The sequence below is a fragment of the Medicago sativa genome, chromosome 8, assembly GCF_051527215.1.
Source record: "Medicago sativa cultivar Bolivia chromosome 8, Bolivia_mono, whole genome shotgun sequence".
Taxonomy (NCBI): Eukaryota; Viridiplantae; Streptophyta; class Magnoliopsida; order Fabales; family Fabaceae; genus Medicago; species Medicago sativa.
This window is the reverse complement of record NC_140756.1, coordinates 74,709,918-74,726,558: the sequence shown is the minus strand read 5'-3', so window position 1 is coordinate 74,726,558 and position 16,641 is coordinate 74,709,918. Positions and strand designations below refer to the sequence as shown.

At 32.2% G+C, this 16,641-nt stretch overlaps 1 protein-coding gene and 1 pseudogene across 2 annotated transcripts; one reads left to right on the top strand and one right to left on the bottom strand.

The window, feature by feature from the left end:
- Positions 1-7,543, top strand: LOC146901475 (adenine phosphoribosyltransferase 4-like; annotated as a pseudogene). Its single transcript, XR_015022805.1, has 6 exons — positions 1-213; positions 760-872; positions 6,569-6,661; positions 6,740-6,889; positions 7,031-7,089; positions 7,216-7,543. The product of XR_015022805.1 is annotated as an adenine phosphoribosyltransferase 4-like (transcript).
- Positions 7,544-11,605: 4,062 nt separating this feature from the next.
- Positions 11,606-12,803, bottom strand: LOC146901474 (uncharacterized). The gene has a single exon (XM_085737397.1). It carries the CDS (start codon positions 12,616-12,618, stop codon positions 11,785-11,787), a length of 834 nt encoding a protein of 277 aa, XP_085593523.1. The 5' UTR covers positions 12,619-12,803; the 3' UTR covers positions 11,606-11,784.
- Positions 12,804-16,641: the final 3,838 nt, after the last annotated feature.

Below are 16,641 nucleotides of genomic sequence, written 5' to 3'. Positions count from 1 at the left end.
ATCTCCTTATTTGCTGCTACCCATTTAGCTAACTTTTGTACTCAACTACTCCATTATAATTTTCTTGTACTAGAAAGAAAAAAGGAAGCTCTCATTTTTTTTTTTTTTGGTTGCAATTTCTCTATCATAAAATGTCAGGTTACAGAGCTCAGGATCCCCGTCTTCATGGCATCAAAAATAAGATTCGTGTAGCTCCCAATTTCCCAAAACCTGGTTTGTTCCTTCTCCTTCTTCACCCTACTCTACTCTACTCTCTCCCTATTTTCTCTACCACTTGGGCATCAAAATTTGACATATGTAGTTCCAACATTACCCTTTTTCTTCATAAATTGGAAGACCTATATGATAATAGCATTTTTTGTACCATTTTTTACTTTTATTTTATTTCTTCGTTGGACCAAGCAAGTAGCAACTATACTGTAAATATAATATGGCTTTGAATTCATGTGTTGTTTGAGTTTTTTTTTATTGTGTTAAACCCTCCCATTTTCAAAGAAATTAACTTTAGTAATTCGGAGTTCGACAGTGAAGTATGTATAACCTGTCAAAAATTGTTCGACCCAGAAGTCGAACTCGGTTCTTCCGAACGATTCGTACTTTAGTGAAATTTATTAACCATTTGACCTCAATTTGTTTGAGTTTATTTTTGTTTATATACATTTAAATTTTTTCATACTTCAGGAAAAGAATTCATCTATTGTCTATTTTTTTCATTTATTTTTATTTGTTTGTTGTGCTAATTGTTGTCACAATGTGCAGGTATCATGTTCCAAGACATTACTACTCTGTTGCTCGATCCCAAAGCCTTTAAGGACACTGTAGATTTGTTCGTTGAGCGGTGTACAAAGGCAAAAGCATCTCTGTTGTTGCAGGTAAACATACGAGTTCATTGATACTATAGTCATATATAACAACTGTACAAGGTTAAATTCAAAAAGGTGTGGTCCATGCTTTTGAGAATGCTAATATATGCATAGAACCATTGCTCTATATACTGTATTGCATATGTTTGTGGCTGTCTTTTGGAATGGTTTCAAGAGACATTGTCAAATGGAAGTGACTGTGTATCTTGTTTTGGGAGTGATATATATTTTGTTTGTATATGAGTAGTGGTTAGCGGGTGTGCCATTCATTGCTTTATGAAATTTGAATGAAGTTTTGTTTCTATCTTTCTTTATGAAGTTTTGCTAGTGTATGTTTGGTTTCACTTTATATAAGAGGTGAAATTGATTCAGAGATGTAGAGTTATGTGCATAATTAATTTTGACATATTTAATTGTTGTACGATAGTTCTCTAAACAAATATTGTTTTAGAATAGTTTTTGTCTCTATAATTGATTTCAATGTGAAGTGCAATTGATTTCTAGTTTCACATTTATTTATTTTTTTGGTAAGAGTTTCACATTTATTATTCAACTCACTTTTGAATAGATGAATTTAAAATTAGTAATGATAGATATCGCGAGAAATATTCTCACGAAAGCTTGCCCATCGTTTTTTCCACCCAGTCCAAAATTAAAACAAAAAATTTGGTTTTGTCTTTTTTTTTTAAATGAAAATATGCTTCGCGAGGCATTCGGGATAGAGAAGTTCGCTATATATAGCACTTCTCTTTAAAAATAAATCATTTTTTAATTCTGGTACAAGTACAACACATACTTAGATCATTCTCAATTGTAGTACATATCTCCATAAGACTTGATATCTAATATGTATCACCATTGAGAGGAAAATTTCTTGAGTACCTACTATGTCGAAGGTCTCAACTAAGCACGTGTTTTTTTTGCATGTCTCACATATATTTAATATTAAAAAAATGAAATAGAATGATATAAAGTTATTGATAGATGATTAGTGAGAGTCCATTTAAGAAATGTGTGTAAGATGTTGGGTTGGAGGGATTGAGTTCTTATTATCTAAAAATGAGTTTCTTCATTGTGGATACCCTTTGGGTCTGTTTGGTAAGGGTTTTTTTTTTTTTTGTATATAACTTATAGTTTATGTCTTATAAGCTCATTTGAGGAAATTTTACCCTATACCCCGACACATGCACTTTCACCCCTACACATTTTCATAAATTCCAATTTTACCTTTTTTCTATTTGAACTTTAACATATTAATTTTTCACTTTCACTTTCAAATTTTTCAATTCCAATCCAGTATGAGTTCACCCCAACATGATATTGTTCGAAATATGTATTTCAGATTTTTATATTTAATATAAAATGTTTTTGAATTTTTTTCCGGAACTCTCATGTGCACGTTTCCGAAATATTTTCGGAATACTCATGTGTAGGTTTCCGGGACATATACCACCAGAATGGTCTTTCAATCCTTTTCTAAATAGTAAACCGGAAGAGATATATATTGGTGTTCCGGTGTAGTTTTTTTTTCGTTGTTGACTTTTAGAACACTGTTCCTTCTCAAACACACACAAAGCACTCTTTTTATACACACACTGATATTTAAGTCTGATATTTAAAAGAACTAATATTTGTATCAGATTTTGTTGTCCATGAACTAATATATTTAAAAGCATTCCTCTCATAATAAAATGAGACGCAAGAGCTTATATATGTAACAAATTAACAAACAAATAGTAAGTCTTATGAATTTGAATAAAGAACAACAATAATTCCCAATTCTCATCTCAGTTTTAACATTGCAATAATTCCTATCTTAGTTTCTTTTATTTAAGGGACATGTTTTATTGAAGGAAATTCCCATCTGAATAAAGAACAACAAAAATTAACAAAATTATGGGATTTCGGAAGAGATGGGAATTCCTCTCGTAATTCATCCCAGTTTCTTTTATTCAAGGGGATTCCCATCTGAATAAAGAATAACAAAAATTCATCTCTTAATTTTGGATTTTATTGAAAATGTTTGAGTTAAAAAAAAAATTAAGAACTCAACAAAATATGTGTCTGAGCCGATTCATCTCTTTTACCAGATTGCAACTGTAACGTTTTGCATGGATTTTCGGGAATCAATGTTTCAGAGATCAATTCTGATAATGTAGAACACAATTTCGTGAAAGATTTCAATAATCCAGTAACCCATAAAACCTTGGCAAACCTAGAAAACCTCAAAAATCAATCAATGATTCCGGTGGTAAACGATTAAGAGAACAAACGCAATAAAAGATTTAAGAGAAAGAACACAACAACCATTACGTGACACAGGAAAAAGGACCGGTGATTGTTGAGAGCAGAAGCACGCGATTTCATAGGAAAGGTGGGTTGAACTTCTAAGGTTTTTTTCCCGGAAGCGTTTTCTAAAAACGCAGCCACGTTGTTTCCAGAAAAAAGGTGGGGTGAAAAGTGCAGGTGTTTTTTATTTTTCTTTCTTTCTAATATAAAGGGTAAATTTGGTAGTTTGTGTCAAATGTTGGGGTGAAGGTATAAATGTAGGGGTGTGGGGTATAACTTCCCTCATTTGACTATAAAAGACGGAATTGGATCCAACGATGTAACCGCGTTAACGCAGTAATGGTTTGGGTCGTCCGATCAAAAATTAGCGGTTATGATCAAAACTGTGTGAAACTGTTTATGCAAAATCTGAACCGTTAGATCGTATTTCTATGGTCAAGATTGTGTACTGCGTGAAACTGTGTGGAGCAGTTACAGCAAGAAATCCGGGTCCAGAAAAGATCCGTTTGGTAACAATCACTTTCTCATGGGATTATAACTTATTTTTATGAACTTATAGCGGTTTGTGATAAGTTAATTCAAAGTAACTTATAGCTTATCACTTTGTATCTAAATTTTACCCATGCAATCTTAATTGAATTTTTTTTTAATTAAATGCACAATTTTTATGTCATTTCATATTTAGATGTTACTTCAACCACTAATTTTACTAAATACTGCAAATTCAATTAGTTAGTTTGTCTGTTATCTACCATAAACTAGTTTATAAATCATCTGTTATGAACTAACTTATCAATTATCTGCTATTTTTTTATCGAATAGAGTATTAAAAGGTACTATTTCTTTCCATTTTGTCTTCAAATCTTCATTGGTGAAGGGTTGTCCCAACTTGTGAAAAGTGGACCTGTCTCCATGTTACTTACTACTTACTGTTGGTGATTTGGAGATGCAATTCCTCGTTTGTTCTTTTTCCTTGTCTTTTTCTTGTTTTCCAAATTCTCCTGTTTTCTTTTTTTGGTCAATTTGATTAGGAACTTAGATCTCATGAATTTTCTGTCACTGGCGCATGCAAATGACGAACTATCAGTACTACTATAGTGTGCCTTTTCAATAGAAACAAAATTGTCTTTTTCAATAGCAGTTTCTGCTTTGTATTTTTTTTTTTTTTGTCCAACTTGGTTTGATGTAAGCGAAATTTGTATGTTAAGTTGCAGAGGACATTGAATGGAATTAGAGATATTATTTGTAGATTCCATATCAAGTGCACTACTTTATTTGATGGTGGTCGGGATTTGAACCTCAGACGACATTGAATGGAATTAGAGATATTATTTGTAGATTTCATATCAAGTGCACTACTTTATTTGGTGGTGGTCGGAATTTGAACCCCACTCATATCAAGTGCACTACTTTATTTGGTGGCGGTCGGGATTTGAACCTCAGACCTTGTATATATTATGCATTGTTCCTACCAACTGAGCTAAGCTCACGAGGATATCTAATGCACTACTTTTTTTTTTGACAAATCTAATGCACTACTTTAAATGTTGATAGTTGATACAATGGGTGCAACTTTAAAAATGAGCTACCACCACTAAATTGTTGTTAGGGCCCTTCTCTTCCACTACTTGTTTAACGTTTCTTGATTATTAAATTTTACTAGATTACAAAATTAGTGTGCCATTCAAAAATAAAATTACAAAATTAGGGTGCAATTTTTTTGTCTTTATGCGTGTCCATTTTTGCTCTGTTTTTGTGGGTTCTTGCCATTTGTATTGTCTTTTTTTTCAGTCCATTTGAAAGCTGGATTTAGAGATCTTCAACTAATGTTTGCACGGTGCAGCAGCTGCTAGATTTAGAAATTGGAACTTCCTTTCTCTAGATGTAACGGTTTTAGAAGCTGCTGCACCGTAAAACAGCTTAAGATCCTATACGAATAGGACTAATTATAGTTGAAATCAAGAGTTTGGTCCAATGGAAGAAAAATAGGGTTTGAATTTGGAAGTCAACCTCTTTTACTACATAATTGTGTCTTTTGGGTCTTTTCACTTGATTATACATTACATATATTTCGTTCATAAAAGAAAATACACAAAATATATTGTTCAAGTATTAAAGATTAAGTTGTATTATTTGATCATCAAAACACACCTCTTTTTTTGAATGGATATATATTTCCCTCTCTCGCTTCTTAACTTTTATAATTTAAGGGGGTGTTTGTTTTGCAAATGCAAAAATTACTCATTGGAATAACTTTCCCAAAAAAACATAATGAGAATTCTATTCTTAGGAATTTTTCAAGAAAAGTGTTTGGTTGCCAATTTTTATTCCTAAGAGTTTTTTGAAAGAGGTGGACGATTACATTGATAGACCTCATGTCTCATTACTCAAAAAATGGAAATTGTTATGTTAATTAATTACAACTTGGGAACACAATGGTAAAATGAGGGTATGCATGAGTTTTGATCACAACACGGGTTCACTTCTTGGAAATTTAATTTTCCCATCCCTTTCTCAGGGAAATAAAAATGACTAAAATATAAGTTAAGTAGATTTTTGGGTATTAATTATTCTTAGGCATTTTTTTTTTGTTCGTTTCCACCAAACGTAGGAATTCTTTTTTCCCAACTTCAATTCTCATAAATGTATTTTTTATCTTCGAAACAAATGCTCCCTAAAGAATTTAAAATATACTCAAATTTAAAGGACCCCATATTTGACATCTAAATTTTGATGTACAACAAAGAATCATGACATTCATACTAGGATACAATTTCATTTTTTTGGTAATTTATTTCCATCAGTTTTCGCACACACCCATTCTGCATGTATTTTGTACAATGCTGACGAGGGATGGATTTGCGTTATAGCTATTGGGGGATGGTGCCTCCAATAAGATTATTTTTTTAGCAATGTCTCCAATAAGTTAATTATTTGTTTATGAGTCATTCAATAGTTTTAATTTTTCCTTTAAAAAATATGTGTTGCCCTCCTTATAAGTTTTTTTTGTTTTGTTAAAGCCCTCTCTAAAAGTTATTAATTTGTATTTATTTATGAAGAATTAAATGTACAATGGTATGAAAGATAAATTGTAGAATAATTAGTTGATTACATACATAGATAAAAAGGTGTTTGATAGTGTTGAAAATAAAAAACGTATAGCAATTTAAAATATAAACACAGAACAAATATAATTTGTAGATGTTGAGTTTTTTTTTTTTTTTTTAAGGAATTTGTAGATGTTGAGTTGTCTTCAATATTTTAGGTTTGTAATTGTATAATTTAATAATCTCCAATTTTTTGCTAAATAGCAATATTGTCATCATTTTATCGTCTAGACATTGATGTATTCTAGATTCTTTCCTAGATTGTTGATAAGATAGAAAATGATTTTTTTTTTCCTCCATGTTTCGCAGGAATTGAAGCCAGGGGTTTTATTTTTGGTCCTCCCATTGCATTGGCAATAGGAGCAAAATTTGTACCATTGAGGAAACCAAAAAAGTTGCCTGGTATGTATAGTTTCGATTGTTCTTTCAACATACTTTTCTCATATTTTTTTTGCTAAGAAATAGTTTGTTTGGTGCTAGGCAAAGTTATTTCTCAAGAGTACATATTGGAATATGGAAGGGATTGTCTTGAGATGCATGTTGGAGGAGTTGAACATGGTGAACGTGCTTTAGTAGTAGATGATTTGATCGCTACTGCTGGAACGCTTTGTGCTGCTATGGACTTGCTAGGTATTTTTACAAATTCTAATAATTCAATTAAAAGTGGCTATATTCACAAATGCCCAAGTAAAAAAGTTATGTTCACATGTTATTTCAAAAAAAAAAAAAAAAAAAGTTAAGTTCACATGTATTTTTTCTTTGGTCTTTCAGAACGTGTTGGAGCAGAGATTGTTGAGTGTGCATGTGTAATTGAATTACCAGAATTAAAGGTATGATATAACTAGAAGTGTCTCCTTCGATATCTATTCACTAACATAATTGGAATTTTTTTTTTTTTCTTTCTATATACCATTAAGTTATGTAACTGCTAATGATTTATATGAATAATGTGACAGGGTCGTGAACGATTAAACGGGAAACCCTTGTATGTGTTAATCGAATGTTTTGAGTGTTGTGACTCTCAAAAGATGAAAGAAGAAAATGAATGATTGGTCACACTCTCAACATTGGTGCTTTCTCAATTGAAATTCCATTTTATTCATCTCCCTCCTTTTTCTTTTTCTTTTGATAATGTTCGTTGCATTTTTAAAGGTTGGAAACCAATGCTTTGCCCCAAGTTTTTGATGTGGAAAAAATGCTTGTTGAGGGAAAGGCAAAGTATAACTAGCTAGGAATAATCACTTTCATCAAAGTAATGAAATCGCATGAATCCTTGTTCATTTCCATGCTCTAAAGTCGATTAAAGCAATACTATTTTTTTATGGATGAATTTAGTTGTTATGTTGCTGATATTTTATCTTCGAATGTACATAATATTTAACCACTATAAAACGTTTGTTTATAAAAAATAAAAATAAAAAACTAATTTGTAATCTTCGTTAAGCAAGCCGTCCACCCTTTTTTTTTGTAAAAAATATTAATTGTAATAAGCAAACTATCTACCTTCATGGTTAAGAATTGATGAAGCAAAAATCTACAAAGCTTTCTTTGTCTATTTTAAAATGGAAACAGATTAGTAAATTTGAAGAAACTAATATAGGTGTTGTTTCAAGTTAGGTCAAGGTTCAATCGCTATATAGATCTTTAATCCAAAGAACAAGTGTTATTGTGTCCTCGCTACATACCAGAATATACACTGTGATTTTGATGACTAACCGTCTCTCAACGTCACACTCTCTACACTGTTGGAACAAAATGTGTTTAACAATGAACCTTAGAAAGTTTTGTTGATAACAAGGTATTAAAAATTGTAAATTGGACTAGCTAATATTTGTTCAAGTGTACAGGACCACAGTTAAAAAGTTACATCATTAATTGGTTCTGAATGAGCAAGTAAAGAGCAAAAGAAAATGAAGCTTAGACGATTCTGAAGGCAATACGCTCCTGAAAGTGGAAAGCGCTCCTGAAGTCAAGCTGCTCCTGAAGATAGTAAAAGCGCTCCTGAAGAAATAGTGCTCCTGAAGAATAGTGCTCCTGAAGACAAGAAGTCCAGAAGCCACATTATCAGAAGCTGCATCATCAGAAGCTACATCATCAGAAGCTGAAGAAGCTGCACCATCAGAAGCTGCATCATCAGAAGTCATTTCACCAGAAGCTAAAGATCAACTGAATTTGCAAAAGATTCAAAGATTGAAGAATCTACACTGCAAAAGCTGTCTATTGGATTCGAAAACATAGCAGAAAATTAGTGGAACATTGCAACGGTCATTTCAAAGGTGTTCGAAGGCATGTGCTTGCAATTTGGACGAAAGCGTTGACATTGTATTATTGTACGAACTGTACAACCACCTTCTCCACTACTCTGTTTTGTGTCCACGCTACAAGACAAGAAAACAGCTCCAGAATACGGCTTCGCCTGCATAGATGTTCCTTTGGATAAGGAATGGATTTCAAATTGGTTCTTCATAGGACAACAACCAAATCAGGCAAAAGATCATTGGTGAAAGATCAAGCTTCAAACAACGACTCTTTGGTGTGCTGGCAATTTCACAACGTCTCTTTCACACCTCTATATAAAGGAGTGAAGACTTAGAGTTTTGGTAATGCAAGAACGCTGAACGAAAGACTCACAACATTTTTACAAGTGCCAAACCTCTGCTGAAATTGTTCTGCATTCACTTAGAATTTCTGTGTCTCAAAGTCATATCTTAGAAATTCTTAAGTCCATTGAGTCTGTATCTGATTTGTGAGCACCTCTGATTGTATATCAAGTGTTCAACCTTAAACAATTTTCTGTGTAATTTTGTTTAGTTAGGAAGTCTCTTGCAGTTGTGCTTGAGCAGGAAGTCTCTTGATTGTGTTCTTGAGCAAAGGAAGTCTCTAGCTTGTGTGCTTGAGCAAAGGAAGTCTCTTGCTTGTGTGCTTGAGCAATTGTAATCAGATATTACTCTTAGTGAAATCTCCTTGGAAGTGCAAGGGGGACTGGACTACTTCCGGATTGTGGAAGGAACCAGTATAATTGCTTTGTGTCGTTCTTCTTCTCTCTCTCTCTGTTTTATTCCGCTGCATTTAGATTCTGATTATCATTTCAGAAGCTGTCTCACTTAGCTTCTGATCAGTGTGTTCAGTTTTTAGGAGAAACGAAGAATTTTTCAAAACACAATTCAACCCCCCCTTCTTGTGTTTTTCTCACCTTCATACACCTCTTATATATAAGGTCTTTGGTCTCGGAGTGAAAAGACATTAATAGTGTAATACTATCTATGATTAATTAAGATTTTAAATCAAACTTCCTCTCACCAATAAAGATGACAAAACGAGTCCATTTAACAAAATAAATATTTATCTCTTTTTTCAAATTTTTGTATTGACTTGGTTATATTTTTCTATAGGAAATGCTAATTTGTGCCCTTAGGGCACAAGATAAGGATCTTAAATAGAATTAAATAATAAATTTCTAGGAAAATTAAATAAGAAATTTATCTTTTTTCAAATGGACTGTTAAAGTTGACATCTTTCATTGAGTTGATGGGGTGAGGGGGTTGACCTGTTTTTCCACACCAATCACCAACGCATATGAAAGATCACTAGTTGATAACATTAGGTCGACCCAAGAGTGTCCGAACAAATTATTGTCTTAGATAGAAAGATAAAACACGTTGAAAATAAGGTAAAATTTAATTTGGACCAGTGAAAGTTGGGGTCCAACTTGGACCAATTGAAATCTACCCTTTGATATAATAATATTTTGGCTTAATTGCATGTTTGGTCCCTTATGTTTATTTTAGTTTTCAAGTTGGTCCCTTATGTTTTGAAAGTTTCAAGTTGGTCCCATACGTTTATTTTAGTTTTCAAGTTGGTCCCTTACGTTTTGAAAGTTTCAAGTTAGTCCCTTATGTTTATTTTAGTTTTCAAGTTGGTCCCTTATGTTTATTTTAGTTTTCAAGTTGGTCCCTTATGTTTTGGACCGACTTGAAAACTAAAATAAACATAAGGGACCAACTTGAAAACTAAAATAAACATAAGGGACCAACTTGAAACTTTCAAAACGTAAGGGACCAACTTGAAAACTTTTAAAACGTAAGGGACCAACTTGAAACTTTCAAAACGTAAGGGACCAACTTGAAAACTAAAATAAACATAAGGGACCAAACATGCAATTAAGCCTAATATTTTATATAAATGGTTGGGATTAATAGTTCAGTACCTGCTGTACAAGTTGGATGACACCTAAGTCTTATGTAAAACTAGCCACACCTTATCATTTTTGTCATTAAATGAAATACCTAAAATAACCTTCAACTAAACTAAAAACCAAAATTTCTCTCTTCCTTTCTTCTCCTACAGCGATTCATTTCTCCAGTTTCTTCTTCTTTCCATCAAATCAAATCCCCAATTTCATCCCTATTCTCTTCTTCTCTAGTTTTATTTACTCAATCATCAAACCCAATCCCCAATTTTTTCTATCAATTTGATTTCTCAAAGGACCACTTCCAGGCTTCCAGACAAACCCTTTGTCACTGATGATTTTCGTTTTGTGAACCTTTTGCACTGTGTTGATTTGGTTTATGGGTCGTTTTTGGTTTCAGGGTCGATTTTCATTCCGGATTCATGCTAGATTTTTGTTAAATTCAATATACGCGTAGCTCGATTCGTTGGATTGAAATTTCGGATTCTAGGTCGATTCTTCTCTCTTCCTTGTTAAGAAAATCCCAATTGAGTTAATAATTTAACTCTGGTTACAATTTTTAATAATTTAAATTTAGAATTCAGAATTGAAGAAGCATGGTTGATACTCAAAATCTCAATTCTGTTGTTTCAATTTAACATTCAGGATTGAAGAAGAATTTTCTCTCCACTGCCGATACAGTCTTGGGTTAGTTAGATTGGAAAGAAAGAAAAAAAAAACTTTGTAAATTAAAAGAGGAAAGAGGACTGTTAGTGTGTTTTGGATAATAAGGTGTATGATATATTTTGACCGGAAGACAACCTGTAATATCAGGTTATTTAAGTGGTCTAAGTTGGACCAAAACATGCACTGATCCAAACTAAAGGGACCCTGAAAATAAATAGCATAGCAAGCAAACTAGAGAAAGTGGTAGTGCTGGCAAGAGTAAGGAGTGCATTCCCGTCAAAGCAGAAGACTCTTCATACTTACTTCTACATCATATTATTTCATTTAATTTCATTATCACACAAGCAAAGCTTAACATTGCGTGACTTGCGCTATACTTCCTCACTTTCATCTCTCTATATTACCTTATCACCAATATCTTACGAACATGCAAGAATAATTTGATTTACACTCACATCAAATTTACTAGTAACAATGTAAAAACAGAAAGGTAAATCAAACAATTATTTATCAAACCAATATCTCTTTTCTGTAATTAACATAACACAAAAGTATTAGCCAAAACCGAAAAAATATTGCATCCATTATGCAAGTCTATAAATGCATTTCATGGTCTCAAACCAAACAATAAAAATATTTCAAATATATATGTTTCTCTTTATTTTTACAATTACAACCTGTAAATAATAAGAAAACAAGGCAATACCGCACGGGAGTCAAACACCAATAACTCACCATTATCACCACTCACTGAGTCAAACCCAACTCGTTTATCCAACAACGAATCCAAATACCCAACCCGTTTCGAAACCCGACCCGCAACAACCCTACACACCAACATCGCCATTCTTCCCTTCCCACCACCGCTATTCTCATGTGCACCACCGCTCCCGGAAAATGTACATATCGCCGCCCCCTTCCTCTCCGGAAACGACCACGACCCATGGGGCCCACCGTCTTCAACAGGACCTAAAAAATGAAACTGCATCATCTCATTTCCATCAGCAACACACCTTGCATTCTCCTCAGAATCAGCCACAGAAGAAGCAGCGCGTGATTTCACCGCTTCACGAAACTCTTCAAATCGTGACATTGTTCGTGTACCATTTTGCACCTTGAATATCATCTCAACCCGACCCGGAAACTCCTTGTTTCCCCAGCTTGTATGAAAGATGATATCAACAACGTTACGTGATGGGTGTCCTTCAGGTAGTTCAGTGATCGCACGTGAAGAAGATGAAGTTGTTGTTGTCGTCATGCTTCGTGAACGGTTCATGGTTGGTGTTTCTGATTTGTTATCGGTTGGATATTTTGATTTTGAACTAGAATGTTTTTCTAAGGATGTTTTAGGTTTTTTAGGCTTTGGAATTTCAACGATATCTTTGATATTTTGAACGGTTTTTCTACAACTAGCACTTGTTAATAGGGTTTTCGGATAAGGTTGATAAACATCCTCAAATGCTCTTGATTTGCATTGTAATGACTTAACCCAACCACTAGCCATAATGTTTATGTTATGTTTTTTCTGACTAAAGAGTTTTATAGTAAATTTGGTTTCTATGCGTTTTTGTTTTGAGAATAGGTTTCGTTTAGATGAAGAAGAAGGAGAAGAGAAGGGTGGTGTGAAAAGAAAGAGACATTGATGGCAAAGGCGCGATAATGAATCGTTTTTTATTTATTTATTTTGGTGCTTCTTTTGCGTTACGAAATGATGGTGTTTGATAGGATTTATGAATTGGCCACGTGGATTTGGTCGCAAGTCAACATTTTAGAAACTTAACCGAACATGGAATTGACTCGAGTATACTTTGTCTACTTCTGGGATTAAATTGCAGTCCAACTTTTTTATAAAAAAAAAAAAAAATGCTGACAATGCCTTAAATACTCCCTCCGTTTCAAAATGAATGTCGTTTTAGCTAAAAAAATGTTTCAAAATGAATATCACTTTCAGTTTTCAATGTAATAATAACTTTTTCTTTTCAATTGTACCTTTCAATTAATACTATCTTACACTACTTCCAAAGTATTATTTTTTCTTTAATGAAAAACAAACCAATAGTTGATTAGGATAATTTGGTAAAATTGTTATGACATTTGACTACTTTATTTCATTCCTTAATATGTGTGCAATTGACTAAAGCGACACTCATTTTAAAATGGAGGGAGTATTGTTTAAAGAATCAAAACAAATAATATTTTAATAGGAAAAAATGAATTATTAATTATTTTTAGACAATCATTATACTCTCAAAAGTGAAATGTTGATTTTAGAAACACTGCCAACACACGTTGGCTCAGTTGGTAAGGAACGGGTCACTTCTTTGCAGAAGGTTGTGTGTTCGATTCCCTCTGCCGATGTGAGGGCAGTGTTGGTGGATGATCTGTAAGTACCTTTATAAGTACCCTTTGGGCCCGGAGGCGTGCCCTGACCCTGGTGGTGACCGGAGCCGAACCCACCTAAACTTTTGTTTATCAAAAGAACTGTTGATTTTAGAGGACTAAGATCACAAAATTGAAAGGTTCAATTTTCCAAATTTCAACTAATACCAGTAAGTCTCGTTTTCATTGTTAGATTTTTCTGAAACGGCGACAATGATGGTGTGGACACAAATCTAATGTTCATTAGTTGAAAAAAGACATTAGAGTTTTCTCTTGATGTCCTAACGCTAGGGTAAAGGGGCGGTTGGAAATCAAACAAGGTTCCACTAAATTCAATATTTTTAAACCACTTAACAAAAGACATTTATGAGTGTTAAATATTCGCCCCAACGTTAAGGGTGTACTCCTTCCGTTTCAAAATATAAGCAAAATTCACTTTTTAGGTTCATTCATTTAATGATGTATGTGGTTCATATTATGAATCACATACATCATTAAATGAATGAACCTAAAAAGTGAATTTTGCTTATATTTTGAAACGGATAGAGTATTTGTTTTGGCTTAAAAAAGTTTTGTTAACAAACATATAAGTATGTTATTATATACTCCCTCCGGTCTCAAATGTAAGAAACTTTTCACTTTTTAGGTTCATTCAATAATTGATGTATGTGGTTTATAATATGGACCACATACATCAATTATTGAATGAACCTAAAAAGTGAAAAGTTTCTTACATTTAAGACCGGAGGGAGTACTCCTGAACTACCTTAAGGACGTCCCTAATATACAACTTCATCTAATAATGTCTTTTTCAATGTAAACAAATAAGTTATTTGCAAGATACTCATTGTATATATTTAATCCGTTTTTTAATATTGTTTTTACAATTTTTATTCTTACAAAAGTTTTCTCCATATTTGTTATTGAGACTGAAAGTGTTAAATTAATACAAATAAATCTATCAATCTTGTAGTAATTTCTTAACTTTCTTATTTATGCTAATTTTTAACAAATAAATTTGTTTGGGGTAGCTAAATATTTTTTAGGGTTAAATATGTTTTTGGTCCCTATAAATATGTCAATTTTTCGTTTTAGTCCCTCTAAAAGTTTCCTTCAACTTTTAGTCCCTATAAAATTTTCAATCTTCACTTTTGGTCCCTCTTTTAAAGTAAACTCATATGTAGAATTCATATTATTTAATAAAATTTTCCAGAAAAATTTAAAATATTATAAGAATCACTCCAAAAAAAATTCAAAATTTTTTAACAAAACATGAATTTAATATGAATTTTTATATTTTTTACGGTTAAAAATTAATATTTAATTTGTGTTTTGTTAAAAAATTCTAATTTTTTTAAGGAATTTTTTTTAGAATAATTTACATATTTCTGCACAATTTCATTAAAAAATACAAAAATTAAATTAAATATAGGGACCAAAAGTAGTGATTGAAAATTTTATAGGGACTAAAAGTCGAAGGAAAATTTTAGAGGGACTAAAACGAAAAGTTGACATATTTATAGGGACTAAAAACATATTTAACCCTATTTTTTATTTAGGGTAGCTAAATATAAAAACATACCAACTCATTCAAACATAATATATTTTTTGGGGTAGCCTTCGCTACCTTACACTAATGAAGGGATACGCCCCTGCTTGTTAACATTTCGCTATAAAAAAAGTCACGTTAACATGTGTTATAAGGACATTGTTTAAGATACTCCCTCCGCTTTTAAGTATATGTCTCAATTTTATAATGTGCATTATTCATATAACCTACTTTAATCATATTTTTTAATTAATAGTGTATAGATGCAAATGTTAGCATGCAAAATATTGTTCGATTTGTCTCGATAAATATTTTTAAAATACCAATTTTTTATAATTAGTTAATATATAATTAAATATATTAACGGTCAAAATTATGTATTGGTATGTATGCAGTGGTTGACAGCGACATGTATTTCAAAACAGAAAAGGTATTTTATTATAGAAATTTTGTTTTAAAAATACAAGTTAAATGCTTGCCATAGTCATAATTATACATTTTTCTATGAAAAAAATATTTGTTTTGATTCTTTTAACAATGTCGGGCATTTGTTAGCATTTTTCTTTGATAAAAGGTGTGAACTTTTTTTTTAAAACAAAAAATTGTTTAAAATAACTATTGCGGTTGATTTTCTTAATTTACACTTTATTCATTTTAGACAGACAAAAATTCCAACTTTGCAATTATTTGGTTGTCTAAGGTTGGTACATGTAAAATTTATTTTGTTTTTGTTTTAGAGAGATGGCACATGTCAAACCTATAAACAACCTCTTGCCCCCATTGATGGAGTGTGAACATTATTTTGTTTGATAACAATGCGTGAACTTTTTTTTTTAAAAAAATAAACAATGCATGAACTTAAATAAAATAAAAAGAAAATCGGTGGGAAGCTTAATATATTTCATTTTAGTTTCTTCAAAAAAAAATCAGCATGGTTATTAATTAGTATTATGCTTCATTTTTTTTACCTTAAAGAAAAATTCATTAACAAAAGTCTGACAATAAATCAAAAGTTAATAGTGCAGAAATACAGGATGAAGTCTTTTCAATCCATATACAGTCTAGATTATGAAGAGAGTATTGAGATAAATAATAGCAGTTTTGTTAGTCTCACGTCTAACATGCAAGAAACTTAAACTCCTAAAAAGACATTAAAATTAACGCAATCTCCAATAATAGATCCATCATAGTTGGGATATTGTTGACGAGTGTTCAACGTTTGAACCACATTAGAAGCATCTGATTCCGCTATGAGATTAAGAAAAGACATATCTTTTGTAAATTCAAATTTCTTCCGCATAGCTAAAATTTCTGCTACCTCTAAATCTAGTAATGAAAAGACTTGACAACAATTAGCAGCAACGACGACACCTTCATAATCTATCACAACAATACCAATACATCATTTACCCCCTCTATTGGACCTATTGCATCAACATTTATTTTATAACAACCACTACCAGGAGGTGTCCAGCGAACATCAAATATATGTAAGTTTGGACCTCCGCTTAACGTCTCCAACAACATTGCATTGGCACTATTTTTTATTTTTTTAGGGACGTACTAGCACTATTTCTCTCATGTGCTAGTAGCTAGAAT

Excerpts from the sequence above, each read along its gene's own strand:
- LOC146901474 (XM_085737397.1), bottom strand. The coding sequence starts at position 12,618 with ATGGCTAGTGGTTGGGTTAAGTCATTACAATGCAAATCAAGAGCATTT.